A 20,913-nucleotide genomic window follows, 5' to 3' on the forward strand; every position below is an offset into this window, starting at 1 on the left:
TTCAATGTTTGGAAGGGGTAATTTTCAAAGATTTTTTTTTTCGTACTTGCGATGAATTTCCATTGTGATTGACCTATAGGTTTATCACAGTATAACTCAATAGAAAAAAACAATATTATCGTATTTGATTTCAATGCTTGGAAGGAGTAATTTTCTAAGATTTTCTTACTTACGATGAATTTCCATTGCGATTGTAATCTATAGGTATAAGACAATAGGAAAAAAATATCTCTATGTGTAGATTATTCAGAGGGTACGGTTTACCTTTTTTTTGATTAAGAAAGAATGGACTCCTTATCAAATGTAACTTTATATTTTAAAAACCGATAAAGACATTCTCTCGACGGGATATCTTCAGAGGAGCAGAATGCAGTCCTCAAACCTTCAACAGTTCAATAAACATTAAAAAATCATAGAACATTAATCGATCGTTGGCATTGATGGATTTAGCACTTCGTTATTTTTTTCTGGGAGCATTTAAGTTTGCATTATTTAAATATTCGTTACTTTCCTGATTTACTGGGCGCATTGTGATGATCAATCTAAAGAAGGAGGAGGATGAAACTCCATCTGTACCTCCTACTTCTTCTTTTAAATTTTCGTTACTTTCCTGATTTACTTGGTGCATTGTGAGGATAAATCTAAAGAAGGAGGAGGGTGAAACTTCATCTGTACCTCCTACTTCTTCTTCGAGGAAAGAGGTGCTGATTTTTGTAAGTATACTTGCTTTGTAAAAAAAAAAAAAAATAGCTATTACTATGTGAAAAAGAAAAGTAATAACATGTTTTCAAATATTTCTCAGGTGAGAAATGTGGCTACGCAAACGGAGAGTTTTGTCACGGGAACACAAGCTGCGCAAATGGAGCCTGAGGTAAACCTTATTTCGAAGAGGCGAAGTGGACCATTTTGAATCAAGATGGAAGTAAGAGCAGCAACAACGGGAACAACAACACGCAGAGAATCGTGAAGAAGTTTGCAGGTACAGCCCGGCTTTCTCGCTGCAGATTGTTAGAAAAAAAAAATATTCAAAATGTGTCTAAGTGAGAGAAAAAAAAAAAAATGAAGGTTGTGAAAAAATATGTATTTTAAATAATAAAGTGGGTTTTTTATGCCGAAAGGCTTTTTCCAAAAATCTGCGTGTATTTGTAATTAACTGTTCCCTCAATTCCTTTCATAAATAAAAATTAATTGTAAAATATGTGTGTTCACCTCTTTCTCTCTCTCTCTCTATCTCTCGCGTCGAGGGCTGGCACGTTTAGGTGGTTAGGGAGGGGTGTTAGCGGGGGGGGGGGGGGGGGGTATTGAGAGTGTCACGTGCTTAATTTTCCCCCACCACCCAGGAGTGGGGGAAATCCCCCCTTCCCCCTTCGCTAAGGAGTGGGGGCATTTCCCCTACCTCCCCTCCCCAAGCGGAACCCCGACTCAGTGAAGCCAGACTGGGTCTAAAATGCTTCCCCACTCTGCCTCCATAGGCTCACTAACATGTAGAGCTACTGAAGCATCCGTGAAAGCACCCCACTTCTGCCTCCTCGAACGTTGCACGCATACCATTACTGCAGTACGTGCATGTTTCGGTCTCCTTCGTATAGCTCCGGTATATTTCGAGTACGAGAAAGAGAGGTATACTTTTCTCGGACCTCTCTTTCTCGCGCTCCACCTTCGTTCGTTTAGCCAACGAGTCTAAACGAGAGAAGCCGAGCTAGCCGAAGAAAATTATGAAATGTCTTTTTCGCGGCCAGCTATGATAAAAGCTGACCACACGCTAAATGAGAATATAAAGATAAAATATTTATAAACAAACAGCCATTAACTTATTAGATTTTATAATAAATAAGGAAATGCGATGATATTACGTAACATTGGTCAATTTTCTTAAGACTCATATGTAACGTATTATTGTTAAAAATATTTTATTTTCTTAATTTATTATTTAATCTAGTAGGTTAATGGTAATAAAAAAAAAAATTCATGACGAAAAAAAAAAATTAAAAAAGCTTGCATGAATCTGCGGGAATCGAACCCGAGTCCGCCTAAGTAGCAAGCAAGCTCCTTATCATCTGTGCTACGGGACGCAATTGTCAACCAAGAAGCTTAGTGGCCTGTTAGATCGATGGAAGCTTTCTCTATGAAATTCAATTTACAGAATAAAATATCAATTATAATCGTACATATATTTATTTCGCGTGTCTTTTCCTAATGAAATAAAATATTTTTTTGCATATTTCTAATCATTAATAACTTTAACAGCTGTAGCTTCAAAAAGTGACTCCAACATTACGAAGAATATTTTTGATGGCTGTGGAATTAAAAATAAGTAACCCAAGATTTGTATTTGGGATTTAATTTATTATTTCTATTGCAATCAATTTATTTTGAAATAGCTCATATATAGAAAAACGATTTATCGTTCTTGACAAGTAAACGCGCATGACTGATAGAGAAGAGACGATGTAGCCAAACAAAGTATTTATATAGCATATATACTGTATTAAGAGGCTATCAGAATATAAAACTTACATATTGAGTAAGTACAACAGTGATAGCCTGTGTTATGCAGCGAACAGGTAAACTAAAGCGTGCGCTAGAGAGAGAGCCCGCTATTTAAAGTGCGAGAAGAAGACAGACTGATAAACACACAACACTCGGGTAAATGCCGCAAAAACCAAAGGCTATTGAACCCAGAGTAATTGCTTCGAAATCAAACAGCTGATCTGTCAAATAGATCGAAAAATGATTCCTTCTTCTCTAATATTCACATACGGAAGGAGAAAATCATTTTGACTTTTAACATAGCACAATTGAAAGTGACAATATTTCTTAAAGATATAAATGCATATATTGATGCTCTGTGGATATAATAAGTATTTATTTTAGCAGACACATAAACATCCACTGTTATTATCGGACAATCATTTTCTGATTACATCTGTATTGATATTTATTAACTCCTTTGTGTTTCAAAGTTAAAGGAGTAAATGCTTTAGTATCCGAAAGATACTTATATATGTATCCAATGATTTATTAACCAACTGTTTTACATTTATTTTAATGTTTATTGGGATGGGATTTTTTTTTCTTTTTTTAAAGAGGTTAAAATGCCTTTATGCTCACCATCAAGCAGACTTATCATTATAATTCTTGTCTCCTTGTTGGTAGTGTGGGCCTCATGACCCCCAGGAATTACCATTGCTCCGATTATTTCAAAGTTGGTTCAAGCTCCCTGGTTCTTTAAGGTCTAAACACTACCCACTAAACAATCCTCCTTTCATTACTCCTTACAATTGTAATGATTTTATTCATATTGCTTTGCAAAGAAGTCGCTAAATGCAGACTGAAATTATTTATTATTGCTTTGCAAAGTAGTCGCTAAATCCAGACTGAAATTATGTATTGAAGCTTTGCAAAGTAGTCGCTAAATGCAGACTGAAATTATTTATTATTGCTTTGCAAAGTAGTCGCTCAATGCAGACTCAAATAATTTGTTGAAGCTTTGCAAAGTAGTCGCTAAGTGCAGACTTTCCTTTCACATTTTTTTTCTACTTCGGTATCATCATCACTATCTTCATATGCATGCAGATTTAAGTTACTTTTAGCTGTAACAAGTTTTGAAGAATATAATGAATTTTTCATTAATTCTAAGTGCTGTTTTGTTACAGTCATTGATAGTGATGTTTCTTCTTTGGATCGAAGTGCGTATTTTACTACGCAAATTGCATTCAATGTTTCATGTGAAAGTTTATTTCTTTTTCTTGTTTTACTATCAGGTATGATAGAAAAACATCTTTCTGCTTCCGCGTTTGAATGAGGAAGAGATCTTACTAAATTTAGTAATGCTCGTAATTGTGGATATCTCAGCTCTTTATTGCTATTTTTTGCTGAACATATTGCTTGCCACATATTATCGAATGATAATTTCGACCAGTATGTTTTTACATCATATGTTTCATTAGAATACAGAGATGTCTATTCAATTTTGATTGAATGTTCATCAAAATATCCTAAACGACGGCAAATTTCCAGTAATTTTATACTACTGGTTTCTCGATCCTCATCCAACAATGCTTTTTCCATTTGAAATATATTTAGATTTTCCAAAAATTTATCAAATATTGGAAAACGATTACGAACCTCTTGACTGGCTTTTATCAAGAAAGATAAACAGTTTTGACGAATTAATTGAATTTGTTCTTCGTTCAATTTTTCTTCAATCAATCCATCTTCTAAATATTCAGCACAATCAGGGCCGATATCTATTGACTGAAGGGGAAGCTGGTTATCAGTTCTTCCAAAATCAATATTCCGTAAATAAGGAATTAAGATTTCATCTTTTAATAAAGCAGGCTTGATAAATTTTTGTAACAAAAACATTAAGAATTTCATGCACGATTTATGCAGTACATGAATTCTAGTTTCGCTTGCTTGAAAAAATGCATTAAAAGAATTAAATTTTTTCAATACATTTTCCAGAAAATATAAGTAAGCCTTTGTTTCTGGATTATTCATTGATAAAAGCATTTCTTCTGCTTGACTTTTATTTTCTGACATTTGTTCTAATAAAAAAGTATGAATAATGTTCCATTGTTCTAAAATCCGTTCTATGCATGTATGACGAGGAGCCAACGCGTTTCTGCATATTTTAATAAATTTTTAGTCTCTTTCTCAAAAGACTGCTGAAAATCTTTAAAAATAGCTGTCCTTTTAGGACTTCCATTTATAAAAGTGACTATCTTTTTTATAAAGTTTCCGCATTCTACTGGCAACGTTTTACATGCATTAGAAGCTACTAGTGCAGAGGAGTGACAAAAGCATGGCATTGTTACTAATCGTGGACAATTCTTTAAAAGTCTAGTTTGGAAAGAATCGTGCTTTCCAACCATTACCGATGCATTATCACAGCTTAATCCAATTATCTGTGATATTGGTATTTCTTTTTTTATAAGTTCACTACTAAATGCTTTAAACAATTTATCTGCTGAATAGTCGCTTGCATCTAAGTTTATTAATTGAAGTAAATTTACTTCCACGCGTAATGATTTACTGTCCACGTATCGCGTAAGTAGTGTAATTTTTTTCTCATTACTAATGTCTGAAGTTTCATCCTCAAATACGAAAAACTTATGATTTTGTAACTTAGTAGTTATCCGTGCAGTTTCATAAGGACATAAGACATTAGTAATAATATTTCTTAGTTTTGTTTTCCCCAAAGACATTGATTGCAGAACATCCGGTTCCTTACCAATTTCTTTGAAGATTGTCAACAACTCTGCACTGTACGTAAATGGAATATTATGTTCCACGAAGAAAGTTGCTAGCTTGATTTCAGCGACTTTAACTTTATCACTGAAATCAAGGTGACCTTCTTTAGAAGTACCAGGATATGTCATTTCCTCGTCTTCTACAATATCTAATTCTTTGATTTTTACTTTATGAATCTCGGAATTAGCATGCTGAATGACTTTTGCTTTACCGGATTCATAATATTTTTTGCAAGCAACGCAAAAAAAGTTATAATTGTCGTTAGGGACGCTCCGTAGCCAAATCTTCCAAGAAGGGTTTTCATCAAACCATTGAGGTTGAAAACGCTTCCGTCTGGAGATTAATGATTTCCCCTTTTCTTTCATTTTCTATTTATATTATTATTAATATATTGTACTCACAATATTAATGTATTCCTCTACAGGTAATCATTTATCGTTTCTTTAATAAAAATCACTAGTCACCAAAGGTAAAACACTTGAATCAACCTAGTAATTATTATAAATATCTTTTCAAAAATTAATAATTTTTGAAAGGCACAACACGCTCACTTAATTACTCAATATTTGTGTAATCTTTATTCGCGTTATTATTTTAAGTCATTCAATGTAGACGATTGAAATCGACTGAACGATGAATATATACATTAGCTGGAGAATCATGTTATTGTTTGCATTTTCTAATAAGAGATACATAACACATATAACTGGATCATCCTCCTTAAGCCTTAAGCGTTAGCCTTTACCGGTATCAATTTGGTGCGAAAGTAAACAAATATTGACAGCCCGTGTGAGATCTGGTTGAAATAGACGTCTCATTTCCAATGGATCAGCTGGCCCGTCAGTTTGAAGCGTAAGTACTCTAACTTCATTTTGTCCTAAATATTCAGATTTAATGACAAATTTTAATACTTAAAAACAATTTATAATAATATATTCGTTTGAGTGTTACAATTAAAAATTTTATCTTTAAAATATTCATTTTCTAGAATTTGAGAGATAATCGCAATTCTTATCAAAACAGTGTATATTATTCTTAGTTTAAAATTTCGTTTGTTTTGTTTTCCAGAATGCCATACATAGAGGAAGCCTCAGAAAGTAAGCATATTTATCTCATAATCTAAATAATTTTAAATTATAAAATTATATTAAATTTTTATTATAATTTTTATCATCAATAGACGACAACCCCAGCATTGGCGACCGGCTCCAAAAATTGGAGCGAATGGTGCGCGCATTGCTGGTGCGCCAGCAACAGCAACAGCCACAGCAGCAACAGCAACAACAACGGCAGCAACAGCCGCAGCTAGAGTGGCCGGGAGAAGGGCCCTCCCACCCACAAAACAATGTGGGTGAGGGTGTGGGGCAGGCGGTGGCCACAGACGAGCGAAACAGTAAGCATACATATTTATTAAATTATTAAAATTATCATACCCGCGGTCCACTGGTTGAAATAGGTATAGGTTCAGATTCATTCCTTAATGTATAAAAAATTGCAATAAAAAACTGCAGTTGTTCGAAGATTCAAAATTCTTTAAAATACTGTTAGCCAATTGTTAAAATCATTTAAATTTTCTTGAACTCTGTATACGTTTATAAATAATTGTACTTAAATAAAAAAGTAAAAATTCTCTTATTAAATTAACTATTAATTTATTACATATATAATATTGCAGGAACTGCGCGAGGGGGTAAGGCCCGGCGCCATTGGGCGCAAATGCGCGGTAGAGGAGTTGGGAGAGGAAGAGGAGAAGGAGGATTTAGAGGAAGAGGAGGATTGAGAGGAAGGGGAGGATTCAACGGAGGTGGTGGAAGAGGAGGATGGAGAGGAAGTGGAAGAGGTGGAGGAAGAGGGAGGTGCGGCGAAATAAAAAATTTTTATTTCAATTTTTAAATAAAATTTATATTAAAATGTAATCAGGTCTACTTATTCATCTTATCCTATACCATTTTCGTAATAATTCTTCGAATTTGTGAAGGGTTATGAAAGGAGGATTGTTTAGTGGGTAGTGTTTAGACCTTAAAGAACCAGGGAGCTTGAACCAACTTTGAAATAATCGGAGCAATGGTAATTCCTGGGGGTCATGAGGCCCACACTACCAACAAGGAGACAAGAATTATAATGATAAGTCTGCTTGATGGTGAGCATAAAGGCATTTTAACCTCTTTAAAAAAAGAAAAAAAAATCCCATCCCAATAAACATTAAAATAAATGTAAAACAGTTGGTTAATAAATCATTGGATACATATATAAGTATCTTTCGGATACTAAAGCATTTACTCCTTTAACTTTGAAACACAAAGGAGTTAATAAATATCAATACAGATGTAATCAGAAAATGATTGTCCGATAATAACAGTGGATGTTTATGTGTCTGCTAAAATAAATACTTATTATATCCACAGAGCATCAATATATGCATTTATATCTTTAAGAAATATTGTCACTTTCAATTGTGCTATGTTAACCCATTAACGTCCAAAATGTCAAAATTTCTTGCACGTTTTCAAAGTGATTTTTTCCTATGTAATTGGCGTTGAAAAAATTCTTGAACCACATATTCTGATGTAAAATTGCATACTCTTTCAGAATCCGTTGCCAGAATCATGATAAAACTCACAGGAAAAGAGATATGCTCGATTAAAACATAAAAAACACCTAAATTTTCGAAAAAAAAAAATTTTTAGGATTTTTTTTCGAAGTGTTACGGTGAAGATATCACCTTGCGACCGTGATCAAAGGTGATCATGGGAGTTGAAGTTTAACAGGGAATTTTTTTGTTGACCTTGAACCATCGCTTCTTTACAAAATGGCGGAAAAAACGAATTTTTTTTTTCAATCTTCATCAACTTTTTTCTCGAAATCTATGGTCTTTAGAAAAAAATTCATAAAAACAAAAATGCCTTAGAATCGCTCGAGGAACATTCTCAAATTTTTTCAGAATTTTTTGAGACAATTTTTGAAAATTCCATTTCACAAGTTTCCCGGAAAATCAAAAATTGTCTCAAAAAATTCTGAAAAAATTTGAGAATGTTCCTCGAGCGATTCTAAGATATTTTTGTTTTTATGAATTTTTTTCTAAAGACCATAGATTTCGAGAAAAAAGTTGATGAAGATTGAAAAAAAAAATTCGTTTTTTCCGCCATTTTGTAAAGAAGCGATGGTTCAAGGTCAACAAAAAAATTCCCTGTTAACCTTCAACTCCCATGATCACCTTTGATCACGGTCGCAAGGTGATATCTTCACCGTAACACTTCGAAAAAAAATCCTAAAAATTTTTTTTTTTTCGAAAATTTAAGTGTTTTTTATGTTTTAATCGAGCATATCTCTTTTCCTGTGAGTTTTATCATGATTCTGGCAACGGATTCTGAAAGAGCATGCAATTTTACATCAGAATATGTGGTTCAAGAATTTTTTCAACGCCAATTACATAGGAAAAAATCACTTTGAAAACGTGCAAGAAATTTTGACATTTTGGACGTTAATGGGTTAAAAGTCAAAATGAGTTTCTCCTTCCGTATGTGAATATTAGAGAAGAAGAAATCATTTTTCGATCTATTTGACAGATCAGCTGTTTGATTTCGAAGCAATTACTCTGGGTTCAATAGCCTTTGGTTTTTGCGGCATTTACCCGAGTGTTGTGTGTTTATCAGTCTGTCTTCTTCTCGCACTTTAAATAGCGGGCTCTCTCTCTAGCGCACGCTTCAGTCTACCTGTTCGCTGCATAACACAGGATATCTCTGTTGTACTTACTCAATATGTAAGTTTTATATTCTGATAGCCTCTTAATACAGTATATATGCTATATAAATAATTTGTTTGGCTATATCGTCTCATCTCTGTCAGTCATGCGCGTTTACTTGTCAAGAACGATAAATCGTTTTTCTATATATGAGCTATTTCAAAATAAATTGATTGCAATAGAAATAATAAATTAAATCCCAAATACAAATCTTGGGTTACTTATTTTTAATTCCACAGCCATCAAAAATATTCTTCGTAATGTTGGAGTCACTTTTTGAAGCTACAGCTGTTAAAGTCATTAATGATTAGAAATATGCAAAAAAAATATTTTATTTCATTAGGAAAAGACACGCGAAATAAATATATGTACGATTATAATTGGTATTTTATTCTGTAAATTGAATTTCATAGAGAAAGCTTCCATCGATCTAACAGGCCACTAAGCTTCTTGGTTGACAATTGCGTCCCGTAGCGCAGATGATAAGGCACTTGCTTGCTACTTAGGCGGACTCGGGTTCGATTCCCGCAGATTCATGCAAGCTTTTTTAATTTTTTTTTTCGTCATGAATTTTTTTTGTATTACCATTAACCTACTAGATTAAATAATAAATTAAGAAAATAAAATATTTTTAACAATAATACGTTACATATGAGTCTTAAGAAAATTGACCAATGTTACGTAATATCATCGCATTTCCTTATTTATTATAAAATCTAATAAGTTAATGGCTGTTTGTTTATAAATATTTTATCTTTATATTCTCATTTAGCGTGTGGTCAGCTTTTATCATAGCTGGCCGCGAAAAAGACATTTCATAATTTTCTTCGGCTAGCTCGGCTTCTCTCGTTTAGACTCGTTGGCTAAACGAACGAAGGTGGAGCGCGAGAAAGAGAGGTCCGAGAAAAGTATACCTCTCTTTCTCGTACTCGAAATATGCCGGAGCTATACGAAGGAGACCGAAACATGCACGTACTGCAGTAATGGTATGCGTGCAACGTTCGAGGAGGCAGAAGTGGGGTGCTTTCACGGATGCTTCAGTAGCTCTACGTGTTAGTGAGCCTATGGAGGCAGAGTGGGGAAGCATTTTAGACCCAGTCTGGCTTCACTGCCCCGACTCCCTCGCCACCCGGTCATAGAATTCCCTTAGCCACACTACTCCCCTATTTTACTTCACAGAAGGAGCCACCTCGTAGAGACCATTAATATAGATATGATGCTTTGAAGAACTACATTTCAGCCATACAAGAACACTATATTGCAGCACAGCTTAGGAAACTGGAATTAGAGTCGGACATGATTTGATGATCATTAATAACATCTATTTGTTCATTTGGATATTTTACACCAGATTATGGCCGAAGAAACATCCGAGAAGCAAGAAATGCCTCTGAATATGTGCTTAAAGTCAAATTTTTGATTCTCATAGGGTAAAATTCAATTTCAATAAACGTACCATTTCAGAACTTTCAGAGGGTATTTTTATTATATTTACTGACAATTATACCTGAAATAACAAAATAATCTAACCGGAAGCGGCTACGACATTCCAATTTTCCATAAAATCAGTTTGAAAGTCGTCCATTTTTGCCATTTCTATGCTTGATTTTGCAACATAGCTATGAAAGCCAACTTTTGATTCCAACATGATTTGATAATGATTTATAGCATCTATTTGTTCATTCGGACATTTTACACCAGATTATGGCCGAACAAAGAGCCGAGAAGCTTGACAAACGGAGTTATTTGCCTCTCAATATAGAGATAAAATCAGATTTTTAAAGCTCATAGTGTAAAACTCAATTTTAATAATCCTTTAACTTAAGTGCATTCTGGAGCAATAATTATTTATTTATCAACAATTGTACATGAATTTGCAAAATTTTCAAGGCGGAAGTACCTCCTACATTCAATTTTTGCATAAAACAAGTTTGAAAGTTGTTAGTTTAAGCTATTTCTTGACATTATATTTTACATTGTAATATTAAGTCGCAATTTTATTTCCTGCCACTATTTTGGCATATTTTTTAGGATATTTCATTCACTTAGGTGTACCATACAAGAAAGTAACCGAAGAAACATCCGAGCAGCCCCACATTTTCAGTTAATAGGCTCTCATCATAGAAATTATGTCAGATTCTTGCATTTCATAGGAAATTGATGAATTTTGGACAATTTTGTGATATTTGCAAATCCAAATCGCCATCGGTTCAGTGGTATTGCAAGAGAATGGTCGAGTTTTTACCTCATTTTTAACCATTTTTTTATATTAATCAATCTCATGTATTTTCGTATAATTTTGTATTTAATTAATTTTAAATGTCACACTTTAGTGATCATTTTGTGCAAAATAATAAGGGTTTTTTCTTTCAATTAGTGACACGGACAATATTATTTCTTTGTTAGTTTTATTTCATCTCATAATTATTTTCTATATAAAACAATTTTATACAATTTTGAGGATAATTATTAAATTATAGTAATATTTAACAATTTTCATATATTATAATTGTCAAAAAATAAATTTCTCTTACGAGCGCATCGAGCTGGCCGACACCCTTGGAAAAGGAGTTTCGCGCGGCTCGTTGGCTAAACTTAGATGAAATAGAGAGCGAAAGAGAGGTCCGAGAAAAGTATATCCTTCCCTTTCGCACTCATACGCCACCGGAACTAACCGAACATCAGCGACGAAAGCCGAGACATGCACGTACCCGTGTAGCTGTGTACGTGACCAGCGAACGGCGACAGTAGTGGGTTTGGCTCACCGATGCACCGTTGCACTGTGTGCGTGCTAGCTAGTGGCGGCGTGGTGGGGATACCGAATTCCCACAAGGTAACATGTCTGGTCGCTACTCGCATAGAGGGGGTAAAGGACCAATAGGCCTACAGAAAAATGTAAACACTATCCGCGCCTAGTACCTGGAATTACTACGTACTCTTGTTTTTGTCGTCAATTCGAGTACTACCAAGCAAGTCAACCGCTGTAAATAAACGGTCCTTTAGCCCATCACTCAAGTTATTGGGGAATATGTTTTTCTGCGTGTTTACGCAGCTCGTCCGAATCGAGATTAATACAATAGGACAATACCCAACATTAAATACAAAAACGACTTATACCAATCATTCATAACTCATTACTAACCAAAACATTTCTTACCTAGCAACAAACTATGTAGAATATTCGTTCTTTTAATATTCTAGAATTTCGAATCCTTTCGAACTCTCGAGCCCCACATTGGACGCCAAATTTATAGCGGATAATATTTTCCGACCTTTCGTCGGCTAATATTACCATATAAAAATGAATTATTATGATTTTCAAGGCTTTACTATCCCGGTTACGGGGAGGAAAATTCTAACATATTAACTATAATAGTCGGGCGCAAGGTCCGATCTTGTGACCGAGTCTAGGAAAATAATTACATACCTATATCTGTTCGGCTAGTCAGCCCCCTAAGGTAAATGAGAGGGGCAGGATTGGGAAAATTCTCATTGATTGACTACCGTGTACTTTACTAAAGTTTGTAACGTTGTGGATTCTGAAGGAATCCACACGTAAATAAAATTGCCTTTCGAATTTCGCGCCGTGACTGCGTGCTACAGCGAGAGCGTAGTAGCGCCGCTATGAAGGCCTAGTAGCGCCACCGGTGAGCTTAAAACGAAATTCGAGCGCAGAACATTCATTCCTAATAAGCATCTCGTGCGGAGAGGAGTGCAAAGGAAAGGAAGACGCTAAGAAGTATCTCGTGCACTAAGGTCGAGATACCCGGCAAGACAGGAAAGCGAGGATCAGACCCAGCATAGGAGGCCAGCTAAAGGAACTTAAGGGAAGAAGGAAGTCTGCTTTCCTGTGAAAAAAATCAACGCACTTCGAGGTCGAAGCGCAGAAAAGATAAGAAAAGCGATCAGGTATCTGAACATGTTCTATCGCATGCGTAAAACTCTGCCTGACCATGTGTAACCGGTTGGAGGAGTCGTAGATTGTAAAAAGTGCGTGATCGGCCAAATTAGATACGCGAGAATTGGAGATAGAGGCCCGGGAAGAGTAATAAGCCTACGCGGAAAGAAAGCAAGAGTATAGCAGCACGTATATGGCATAGGACAGGAAAAGAAGGGAAATAGAGCCTCTAGTAGATTTTTGCCAATTTTGCCAACTCGGGCGACCCGTGAAGAATCTGGAATCTCAAATGGGTAGTGGAAAATAGGTTGGGCCAGTCTAATTTTCAGCGTTAAGCTAAGTTAGGGGACCGGAGTGGCCCAGTGTAGGGGCCTAGCGCCCAACGCTTTACGGAATTAAACCAGATAAATTGAAGCTCCGTGTATCCGCGGTAGAAAATAAGGCCCAAGTCTACGAAGGACAAGTGTCGATCCCGATTTTTATTGTGAGGTATTCGTTTGACTTAGCCTAATGTTCCCCACTAGGCGGGTCAGGGAAAGGCGATAAATTGTGCTGTATATAGAATTTTGTATTAAAGTAGTGAATATAGAGAGAGCAAGTGTCGGATTGTGGGCTGCCCAGTATAAAACGTAAATTTCTGTCTTTAATTATTTATGGTCCTATCCTCAGGAAAAATACGAGTTACAAGTTATCCCTAGGTTATTATAGGTGTTGCTGTGAGAATAAATAACTAACTCATACGTTCTCGGGGATAAAATGACCGAAGCTTTAATATATCCTGAATAAAGAATCTTACATAATAATCCATAAGTTCAGTATCTTTCCCCTTTTCTCATTTTAGAAAATATGACGCGAAACAATCATACCATACAAAGTAGCACACGCACACAAACATACTATATACGACCCGAGGAGCGGGGAGATTAGGAGTTCCTGGACGATCTCAGCCAGGTATCTCTTCATCTGAAGAGTATGGTCCGATGTCAGATAAATGAGGAATCCCTACATATTTCGCCAGTCTCGAAGGAGGCTACACGCGAACCACGAGACCTCTGTCCAATGGGGAGGCACGCCATGGGCAAACACTTTCTGGTTACGTCCTCCAGAAAGGCCCCGCCGGAGTGACACTTGGATGAAGCCCATTTCAGGGCAACGGGCACCCCGAATACTTCCGGTTCAGCATCGTAACTCTTGATCCCGTCCCTCAACCAATCGGACGCCTAGCACTAGCCTCGAGAGCGGGGAACCTAAGGAGGAACCACTTCGCTTTTACAGGGACCGGCGTCCCGGGCTCGCGGATGACTCTAGGACCAACCGACGATTCACACAGCATCCAAATTAAATCAAAATAAAAGGGGAAACGGCTATCCGAACCAAAAATCACCCTACTAAGCTATTCAGTGATGAGATGCCTGGTGAGTGATACCCTGGCAAGGCCCAGAGTCCGCCGCCAATCCACCAGCCTCACCCGGCAAGGCCACGGGAGAGAATATCCCTCACCGCGATGCCTGCCGAGGAAAAGCCGGGAATTTTGCGGGAAAACTTCAATCCTGCCGTGATACCTCCCCCCTCCTAGGCCGATCTACATCACCAACTCGTCATACTGAGAGAGATAATTAGGAAGAACTCTAACCTTCTTTTTCCATCGGTCAGCACCGGATTTGGTCAGCCTCACCGCAGGCAGTGATGCCAGAAATGACTTTTTTTTCCAAAAAAACAGTTGAACAGAGGGGGCATGCACACAACGATAAATACCCCTATGCGTGTGATTAGCCATTTTTATGCCGATTCGGGCAACTTCGGCTTTATAGAAGGACAGCGACATTTACTACGTCACTCTACATACACTACTCTACGGCATATGCGTGTGAGCTGCTTGCGTCATCGAATACCGGGAGACTAACACATATGTATGATCCATCCGTGAGAGCCCTCCCAAAGTATAGCAAGTGTCAAATTCTCGTGTTCATAACCTATATCAACCTGTTCGAATGTTTCAAGTGAGTAAAGTGTAGTGAAGTGAAATGTCAAGTGTGGATAATAAAGAAGATTGTGGGGAATCTTAATCGAGTATGACATCCACAGGTAAATTATGAATTATTCTGTAAAGTTTTTGGTGTTTGTTTCAACTTTTTCGTTTTTGTAGGTTATTTTAATGGAAGGGTTTTGGTGGGTAGGTGTGGAATAGCCGTAAATCCTGTTGAGTGTCGAGTTTGGATTTAATATTCCAAATAACTTGACCTCTCCAGGTCGGCAGCAAGTCCCACACTACCCGTGCAAAGGATCCCTGTATCGTTTGCGCGGGTAAACATGAGTTTTCCCTGCCATTCTAATTCAAACAAAAAAAAAATCTTATAATTGGAATAATGCTTATGGATACTGAACACCAGTTAAAGTGGACGTTCATAAGGACTCGACCAAAAGAAGAGATGGTTCAACTGGCAGCAAGGATTCTTCGAAGAATGATCTATTGAATGCTGGCTTCATCAAAATTGCTCTCATAGTCTCCACAGCATTATTCTGCAATCAATGTACAATACTCATGGATTTGCCATCTGCCTGGAAATGGAGAAAATGGATATGAGAAAATTGGTTACAATCCAAATGTGCAAGGATCTGAAAACATTTCTATGGTATTTATGAAATGTAATAAAAACTACTTAAATATGCAAATATAATGAAATCATTTTCAATGGATCCAATGACACTTTTTTAAAGGCAAACTTACTTTACCAGGAACACATTGAAACTCTTCCAAACGATGCATCTGGTGGCCTGAATGCAAGAAAAATTGTCATTATTCTGACTGGAGGCTTTTTTCATCAGCAAACGATCCACATGTTTCCCCACTCCATCAGGACCATTAATCAGAGGCAGGCATGCTGAAATTATACATTATATTTTTCAAAAATGTCATCCTCAGTGTTACATATAAACAAGTAAAAGATAGTTCATTCTTAATTACCGTTGCATTGTAACTTATAAATCTGTATTTGCAGAAGCTGCGGGTCACTCCTACATCAAGATTCCATTATGTGGTTGGAATATTGCTTGAGGATTCTGAACACCAGTTGAAGTGGACGTTCATATGGATTCAACCAAAAGAAAAGAGATGGTTCAACTGGCAGCAAGGATTCTTCGAAGAATGATCTATTGAATGCTTGCTTCTTCCAAAATTGATCTCACAGTGTTTGTTGCTCTCAAGTCGTATTTTAGGGAAAACATTTAATTTTAATTAAAATTTAAAAATTTCACACGTTTAATAATTCAGACTATAAACCATGACAAGTACTAATATAAACATAATATATTAATAATGTGTAGCTACATTCTTATACAAATAAGTAATGGTAAACATGATAAATTTTGTATATAGATAGCATTATCATTAAAGTTAATGTTTTTTTTTATACGCAGTCTCAATTTATTATTATCATGTGTGTTTGACTTGTACTTTTTTTTAAGCGTAAAGATATACTAGATTTTTAACTTTTCGTTTTTGTATTTTTTAATAAATGAAATTAAACGATAATTTATAATTACAAAATTTATTTATTTTAAATTTTCAAATAATATTATTTAAATTTATAAAATAATTTTAAATATATATTGATTTAAATAATTTATTGAACATATATACATTTTACCGGAATATTAACATAAAATTTTATTTATTTACAAATTACGAAAAAATTCCTCCCCTCCCACCCCGGCCAGCCCTCCCTCCCCGATATCCCCTCATTTCTTCCATAGTAAAAATTTTATTTAAATAAAAACTTTGGGCCGCCATGATTTGCCCAATATATTCGGCGGCCCTCTTCTTCCCACGTTGCTGGGCCCTCTGCCGGACCTTCCTGCCAGCTCGATAGATCCGCCTGGTTTCTGCAACAAATAATAAAATACATATTTATTAATTTCCAATTTTTAATTACCTGAAATTATTATATTATATATATATATATATATAGATAGCCCAGAGTTCCTCAGCAGGTTCTTTTAGTGGTCTTTGGGCCGTGTCGTCCCTTAAAGGTTCGAGTTGGTTGGTCCAGATAGACTGAATGTGGAAGTGAAGTAGATTTAGGGAAGTTGAATCATCTCGACAATAATCGCTAGTAAGCTGGTAATTGAGTAAACAATAATTATGCTGTAAGAGTCGCTAGCGAACACTACTCTCCACCAAGAGTAGCTCAGTAAATGCTAATAATGCTGCAGGAGTCGTTCTATAAAGAGAAAGTCGTACATGCATTAGATTTCGTGGTTAGTAGAGGTGGGCGTAGGGGCAGGTTTTAATTTGTCCAAATGTTTAGTGATGGGAATTCCAGAGTCAGTGATGAGGATAGCGTTGTGCTTATCGTTGATCGAATCTATGATATATGGCCCTACATACTGGGAGTCTAGTTTATGTTTTCTAGGTTCTCGTAGGACATAGACCAGATCTCCAGGAGAATAAGAAACAACAGCGGCATTCCGATCGTAGTATTCCTTAGATTTTTCTTTAGCTTGGATTTCACGTTCTCGGGCTAAAGCGTGAAGCCGGGTTAACTGCTGAGCCAGCTCCTGTGCGTATGCGTCGTAGGTTAATAACTCCTCGATCGCATAGGCGGAGACGGGGGACTGAGCCTTGCGCCCATAAACTAACTCATATGGCGTAAACCCTGTAGCTTCGTGCACAGAGGTATTATAGGAGAACATGGCGAAGGGGATGAACAAATCCCAGTCCGAATACTGGTTGATATTATGTTTTAGGTATTCGGTGAGCACTAAATGACTTCTCTCTAGGGATCCATTGGTCTGGGGTCGGTAACCGGAGGTGGTTAAGTGCTTGATTTTAAAAAGAGAGGTTACGCTTTTGAGTAGTTTTCCTAAAAAGCTGGTGCCTCGATCCGTGAGAATGGCACGCGGAAGTCCGAATTGCGCAACGAAATGCCTCGAAAATGCGTCAGCGATGGTAGCGGCGCGAATGTTAGGTATTGCGACAGCAATGCAAAATTTAGTCAAATTACACTGCATGGTTAGGACGTGTAAATTTCCGGAGGGCGTAACTGGAAAAGGGCCTACGGTGTCCAAGGCTACCTTATCGAAGGGGGCACAGGGGGTGTCAGTTATGAGCATTGGCAGTTTAGGTTTTACGCAAACCAATTTCTGCCGTTGGCAACTATCGCAGGAACGTATAATGCTCTGGACGTCCTTATGGAGACCGGGCCAATTATAATGTTCCCTAATTCTATGATAGGTCTTGGTCACTCCCTTATGACCTCCAACTAAGCCTCCATGATACTCCAGGATGATGTGTCTTCTCATCTGAACTGGGGGAGTCACTACTTCTCCAGTGCAGATAGTGATTTCGACATCGTCATCGTGGAATGCACGGGAAAAGACGGAGCTCAAATAACGCGACGTCAGCCGGGTAGTTCCGAGTTTATACGGACCGATGCTGAACTTGGTAACGTTATTCTCATGGACAAATTCCTTTAACCTTTTCAGAGAATTAAGAATTTCTTCGTCGCTGGCGGGGATTAATTCGCTAGGATGGGTAATGACTAGGATGATCTTGGTGGTTTTGTAGGAAAAGTCCTGGATGGACCCAGGAGGAAAAGAATGATGCTTTATGGTTTTCAGGTCGAGCTTTCCAGTTTCTATGAGCATTTGGCTAATGGGATCTTGAAAGGAACAGTCAGAAGTGATCAGATGGACAATGTTGTTAGGACGATGGCATAGAACATAATCAGAGGTTTCTATGTTACATCGCATAGGGTTAGGGGGAGAGCTAGACGGGAAATCTTCTGAGAGAGGATTGGGTTCAATACGGATGAGACCAGGATCTAGGGATGGATCGTATTGAGTAGGTGGCATGGTTTGGGTTTGGGTGGCATCCACTACAGTGATATCTGATTCGCCGTCGGAGCCAGAAAGGTCATCTTCAGGTTTTTCGAAATCACTAGGTATCCACGTGGATCGTCCTATAGGTTTTATTTTATCAGGAGATGGGAGAGTAAAGTTTAGAGGTTCGGATGTTACGGTGGGTGTGATGCACGAGTTGGAGTCGGCTTCCTCATCGGAGTCGGTATCTTCGTCCGATGATTGTTCGTTGTGGAGGGACGTCAGGAGTTTATGAATTTCTTCTTGGCTAGAGCTCAAGTTGCTAATAATAGAGCATTGTTCGGTGGTAAGAGGGGTACATTCGGCCTCGAACGAATCTCCGAGAACACTGGGTTCCTCAGAGACGTCTTCTGTAGGATTTTCCGGGTTGATGTCGTCAGGGAGAGTCGTTTCTCCCACCAGAGTTGGTAACATGCTTGTAGGGGGCCTGGAGTTGATATTGGTTGAGGGGTGAACTTCCGAGGAGGTTTCGAGCTCGGCAGAAGAGTCTAATTCGGCATAATTAATAGGAGGAGCGGCTTCCTCGCGGCGGCGACTTCTCAGACGGGCGCCAATCGACTGTGGGTCCACTGGAAGTTGTTTTTGATGGGGAAGGTAACTGGGGTCATCACGGAACACAGGCAGAGCAATCGGCACCGGATTCCGTGATAGAGCGTCAGCATTGCAGTTAGTTGCTCCTTTCTTATAGATGATTTCGTAGTCGAACTCTTCTAAACAGAGTTTCCACCTTTGGATACGATTGGTAGGGTCGGTTGCCTTGCTGAGCCAAACGAGAGGTTGGTGATCGGTGACGAGAGTGAATTTTCTTCCGTACACGTAATGACGGAACTGTTTAATAGCGTAGACAGCAGCCAGCCCTTCTTTCTCGGATGTAGAATAGCGAGTTTCCGGGTCGGTAAGCGTACGAGATGCGTATGCTATAGGTCGATCGTGTCCAAGCTTTCCTTGACTAAGGATTGCTCCTATGGCAAATTCCGAGGCGTCGCAGGTGATGATAAAAGGAATTTGGAAATCTGGATAGGCCAGAACTGGAGCTTCGCACAGGCAGGCTCGTAAGTCTTCAAAGCTGGCCTGGGCTTCCTCGTCCCAAGTAAAGGTGATGCCTTTCTTGAGCAGTTGAGTCAGGGGTTTGGCTCTCTGAGCAAAATTTGGAATAAAACGTCGGTAATAACCGGCTAATCCTAAAAACTGTTTGATGTTTTTGGGGTTGGTAGGTACGGGAAATTTTCGTACAGCCTCCACCTTAGAGGGAAGGGGCTGGTCACCATTCGGGTTGATAAGGTGGCCTAAATAAGTGATTTGTTGTCTTAGGAAGGCACATTTTTCCGATTGTAGCTTGAGACCGTATTGTCGAATTCTGCTGAATAAGCGCTTGCATTTTCCGATGTGTTCAGGGAGTGTGGCAGAAAATACAATAATATCATCAAGATATACAAAAAGTTCCTGTCCTTGGAGTCCTTGTAAGACTCGATCCATGAGGCGCTGGAAGGTGGCGGGCGCATTTTTGAGTCCAAAGGGCATCCGGGTATACTCGTAATGTCCGAAGGGAGTAGAAAATGCTGTTTTATGCCTATCCTTAGGATGGAGGTGAATTTGGTGGAATCCACTGGCCAAATCGAAAATCGAAAAATACTTAGATCCTCCTAGTTGGTCCAAGATGTCCACGATGATAGGCAAAGGGTAGGAGTCTCCTACGGTTTGTTCGTTCAGTCCACGGAAATCGGTAACTAGGCGCCACCGTTTCTTTCCTTGAGAGTCGGGCGCCTTTGGTACAATCCACAGCGGAGAATTGTAGGGCGACGAGGAAGGGACCACTATGCCATTCTCTAAAAGTACATTGACCTGGCTCTGTACCTCGGAATGTAATGTTTCTTCAATTCGGTATTGTCGGATCTTGAAGGCGGCTCCTCCGGGGGTATCGATTTCGTGGTAAAGATCAGCCTTGTTCTCAGTGTCGGGTCGATCTCCCGTCAAATAGAATATGTCAGAGTACTCATGAATTAATGACTTAATCACGGTTTGAGCTTCTGGATCTTTTGGAGGTGGTTCGAGGAACAGGGCTTCCAAGACTGTAATTCTTTCCCGAGATTTTAAAGGTTCAATACCGGGTCCAGTGTCTTCGTAGGGCAACTCTCGT

The 20,913-nt window shown here is 38.0% G+C and overlaps 1 protein-coding gene across 1 annotated transcript; it reads left to right on the top strand.

Moving 5' to 3' along the window:
* Positions 1-6,079: 6,079 nt before the first annotated feature.
* Positions 6,080-7,213, top strand: LOC136784773 (uncharacterized). Its single transcript, XM_066745663.1, has 5 exons — positions 6,080-6,108; positions 6,325-6,353; positions 6,437-6,649; positions 6,932-7,112; positions 7,177-7,213. The coding sequence occupies exons 1-5, from the start codon at positions 6,080-6,082 to the stop codon at positions 7,211-7,213; spliced, it is 489 nt and encodes a 162-aa protein (XP_066601760.1).
* Positions 7,214-20,913: the final 13,700 nt, after the last annotated feature.

Source organism: Prorops nasuta, unplaced genomic scaffold (genome assembly GCF_024137725.1).
Source record: "Prorops nasuta isolate Cenicafe-Biocafe unplaced genomic scaffold, Cenicafe_Pnas_1.2 PNAS00071, whole genome shotgun sequence".
Classification (NCBI taxonomy): domain Eukaryota; kingdom Metazoa; phylum Arthropoda; class Insecta; order Hymenoptera; family Bethylidae; genus Prorops; species Prorops nasuta.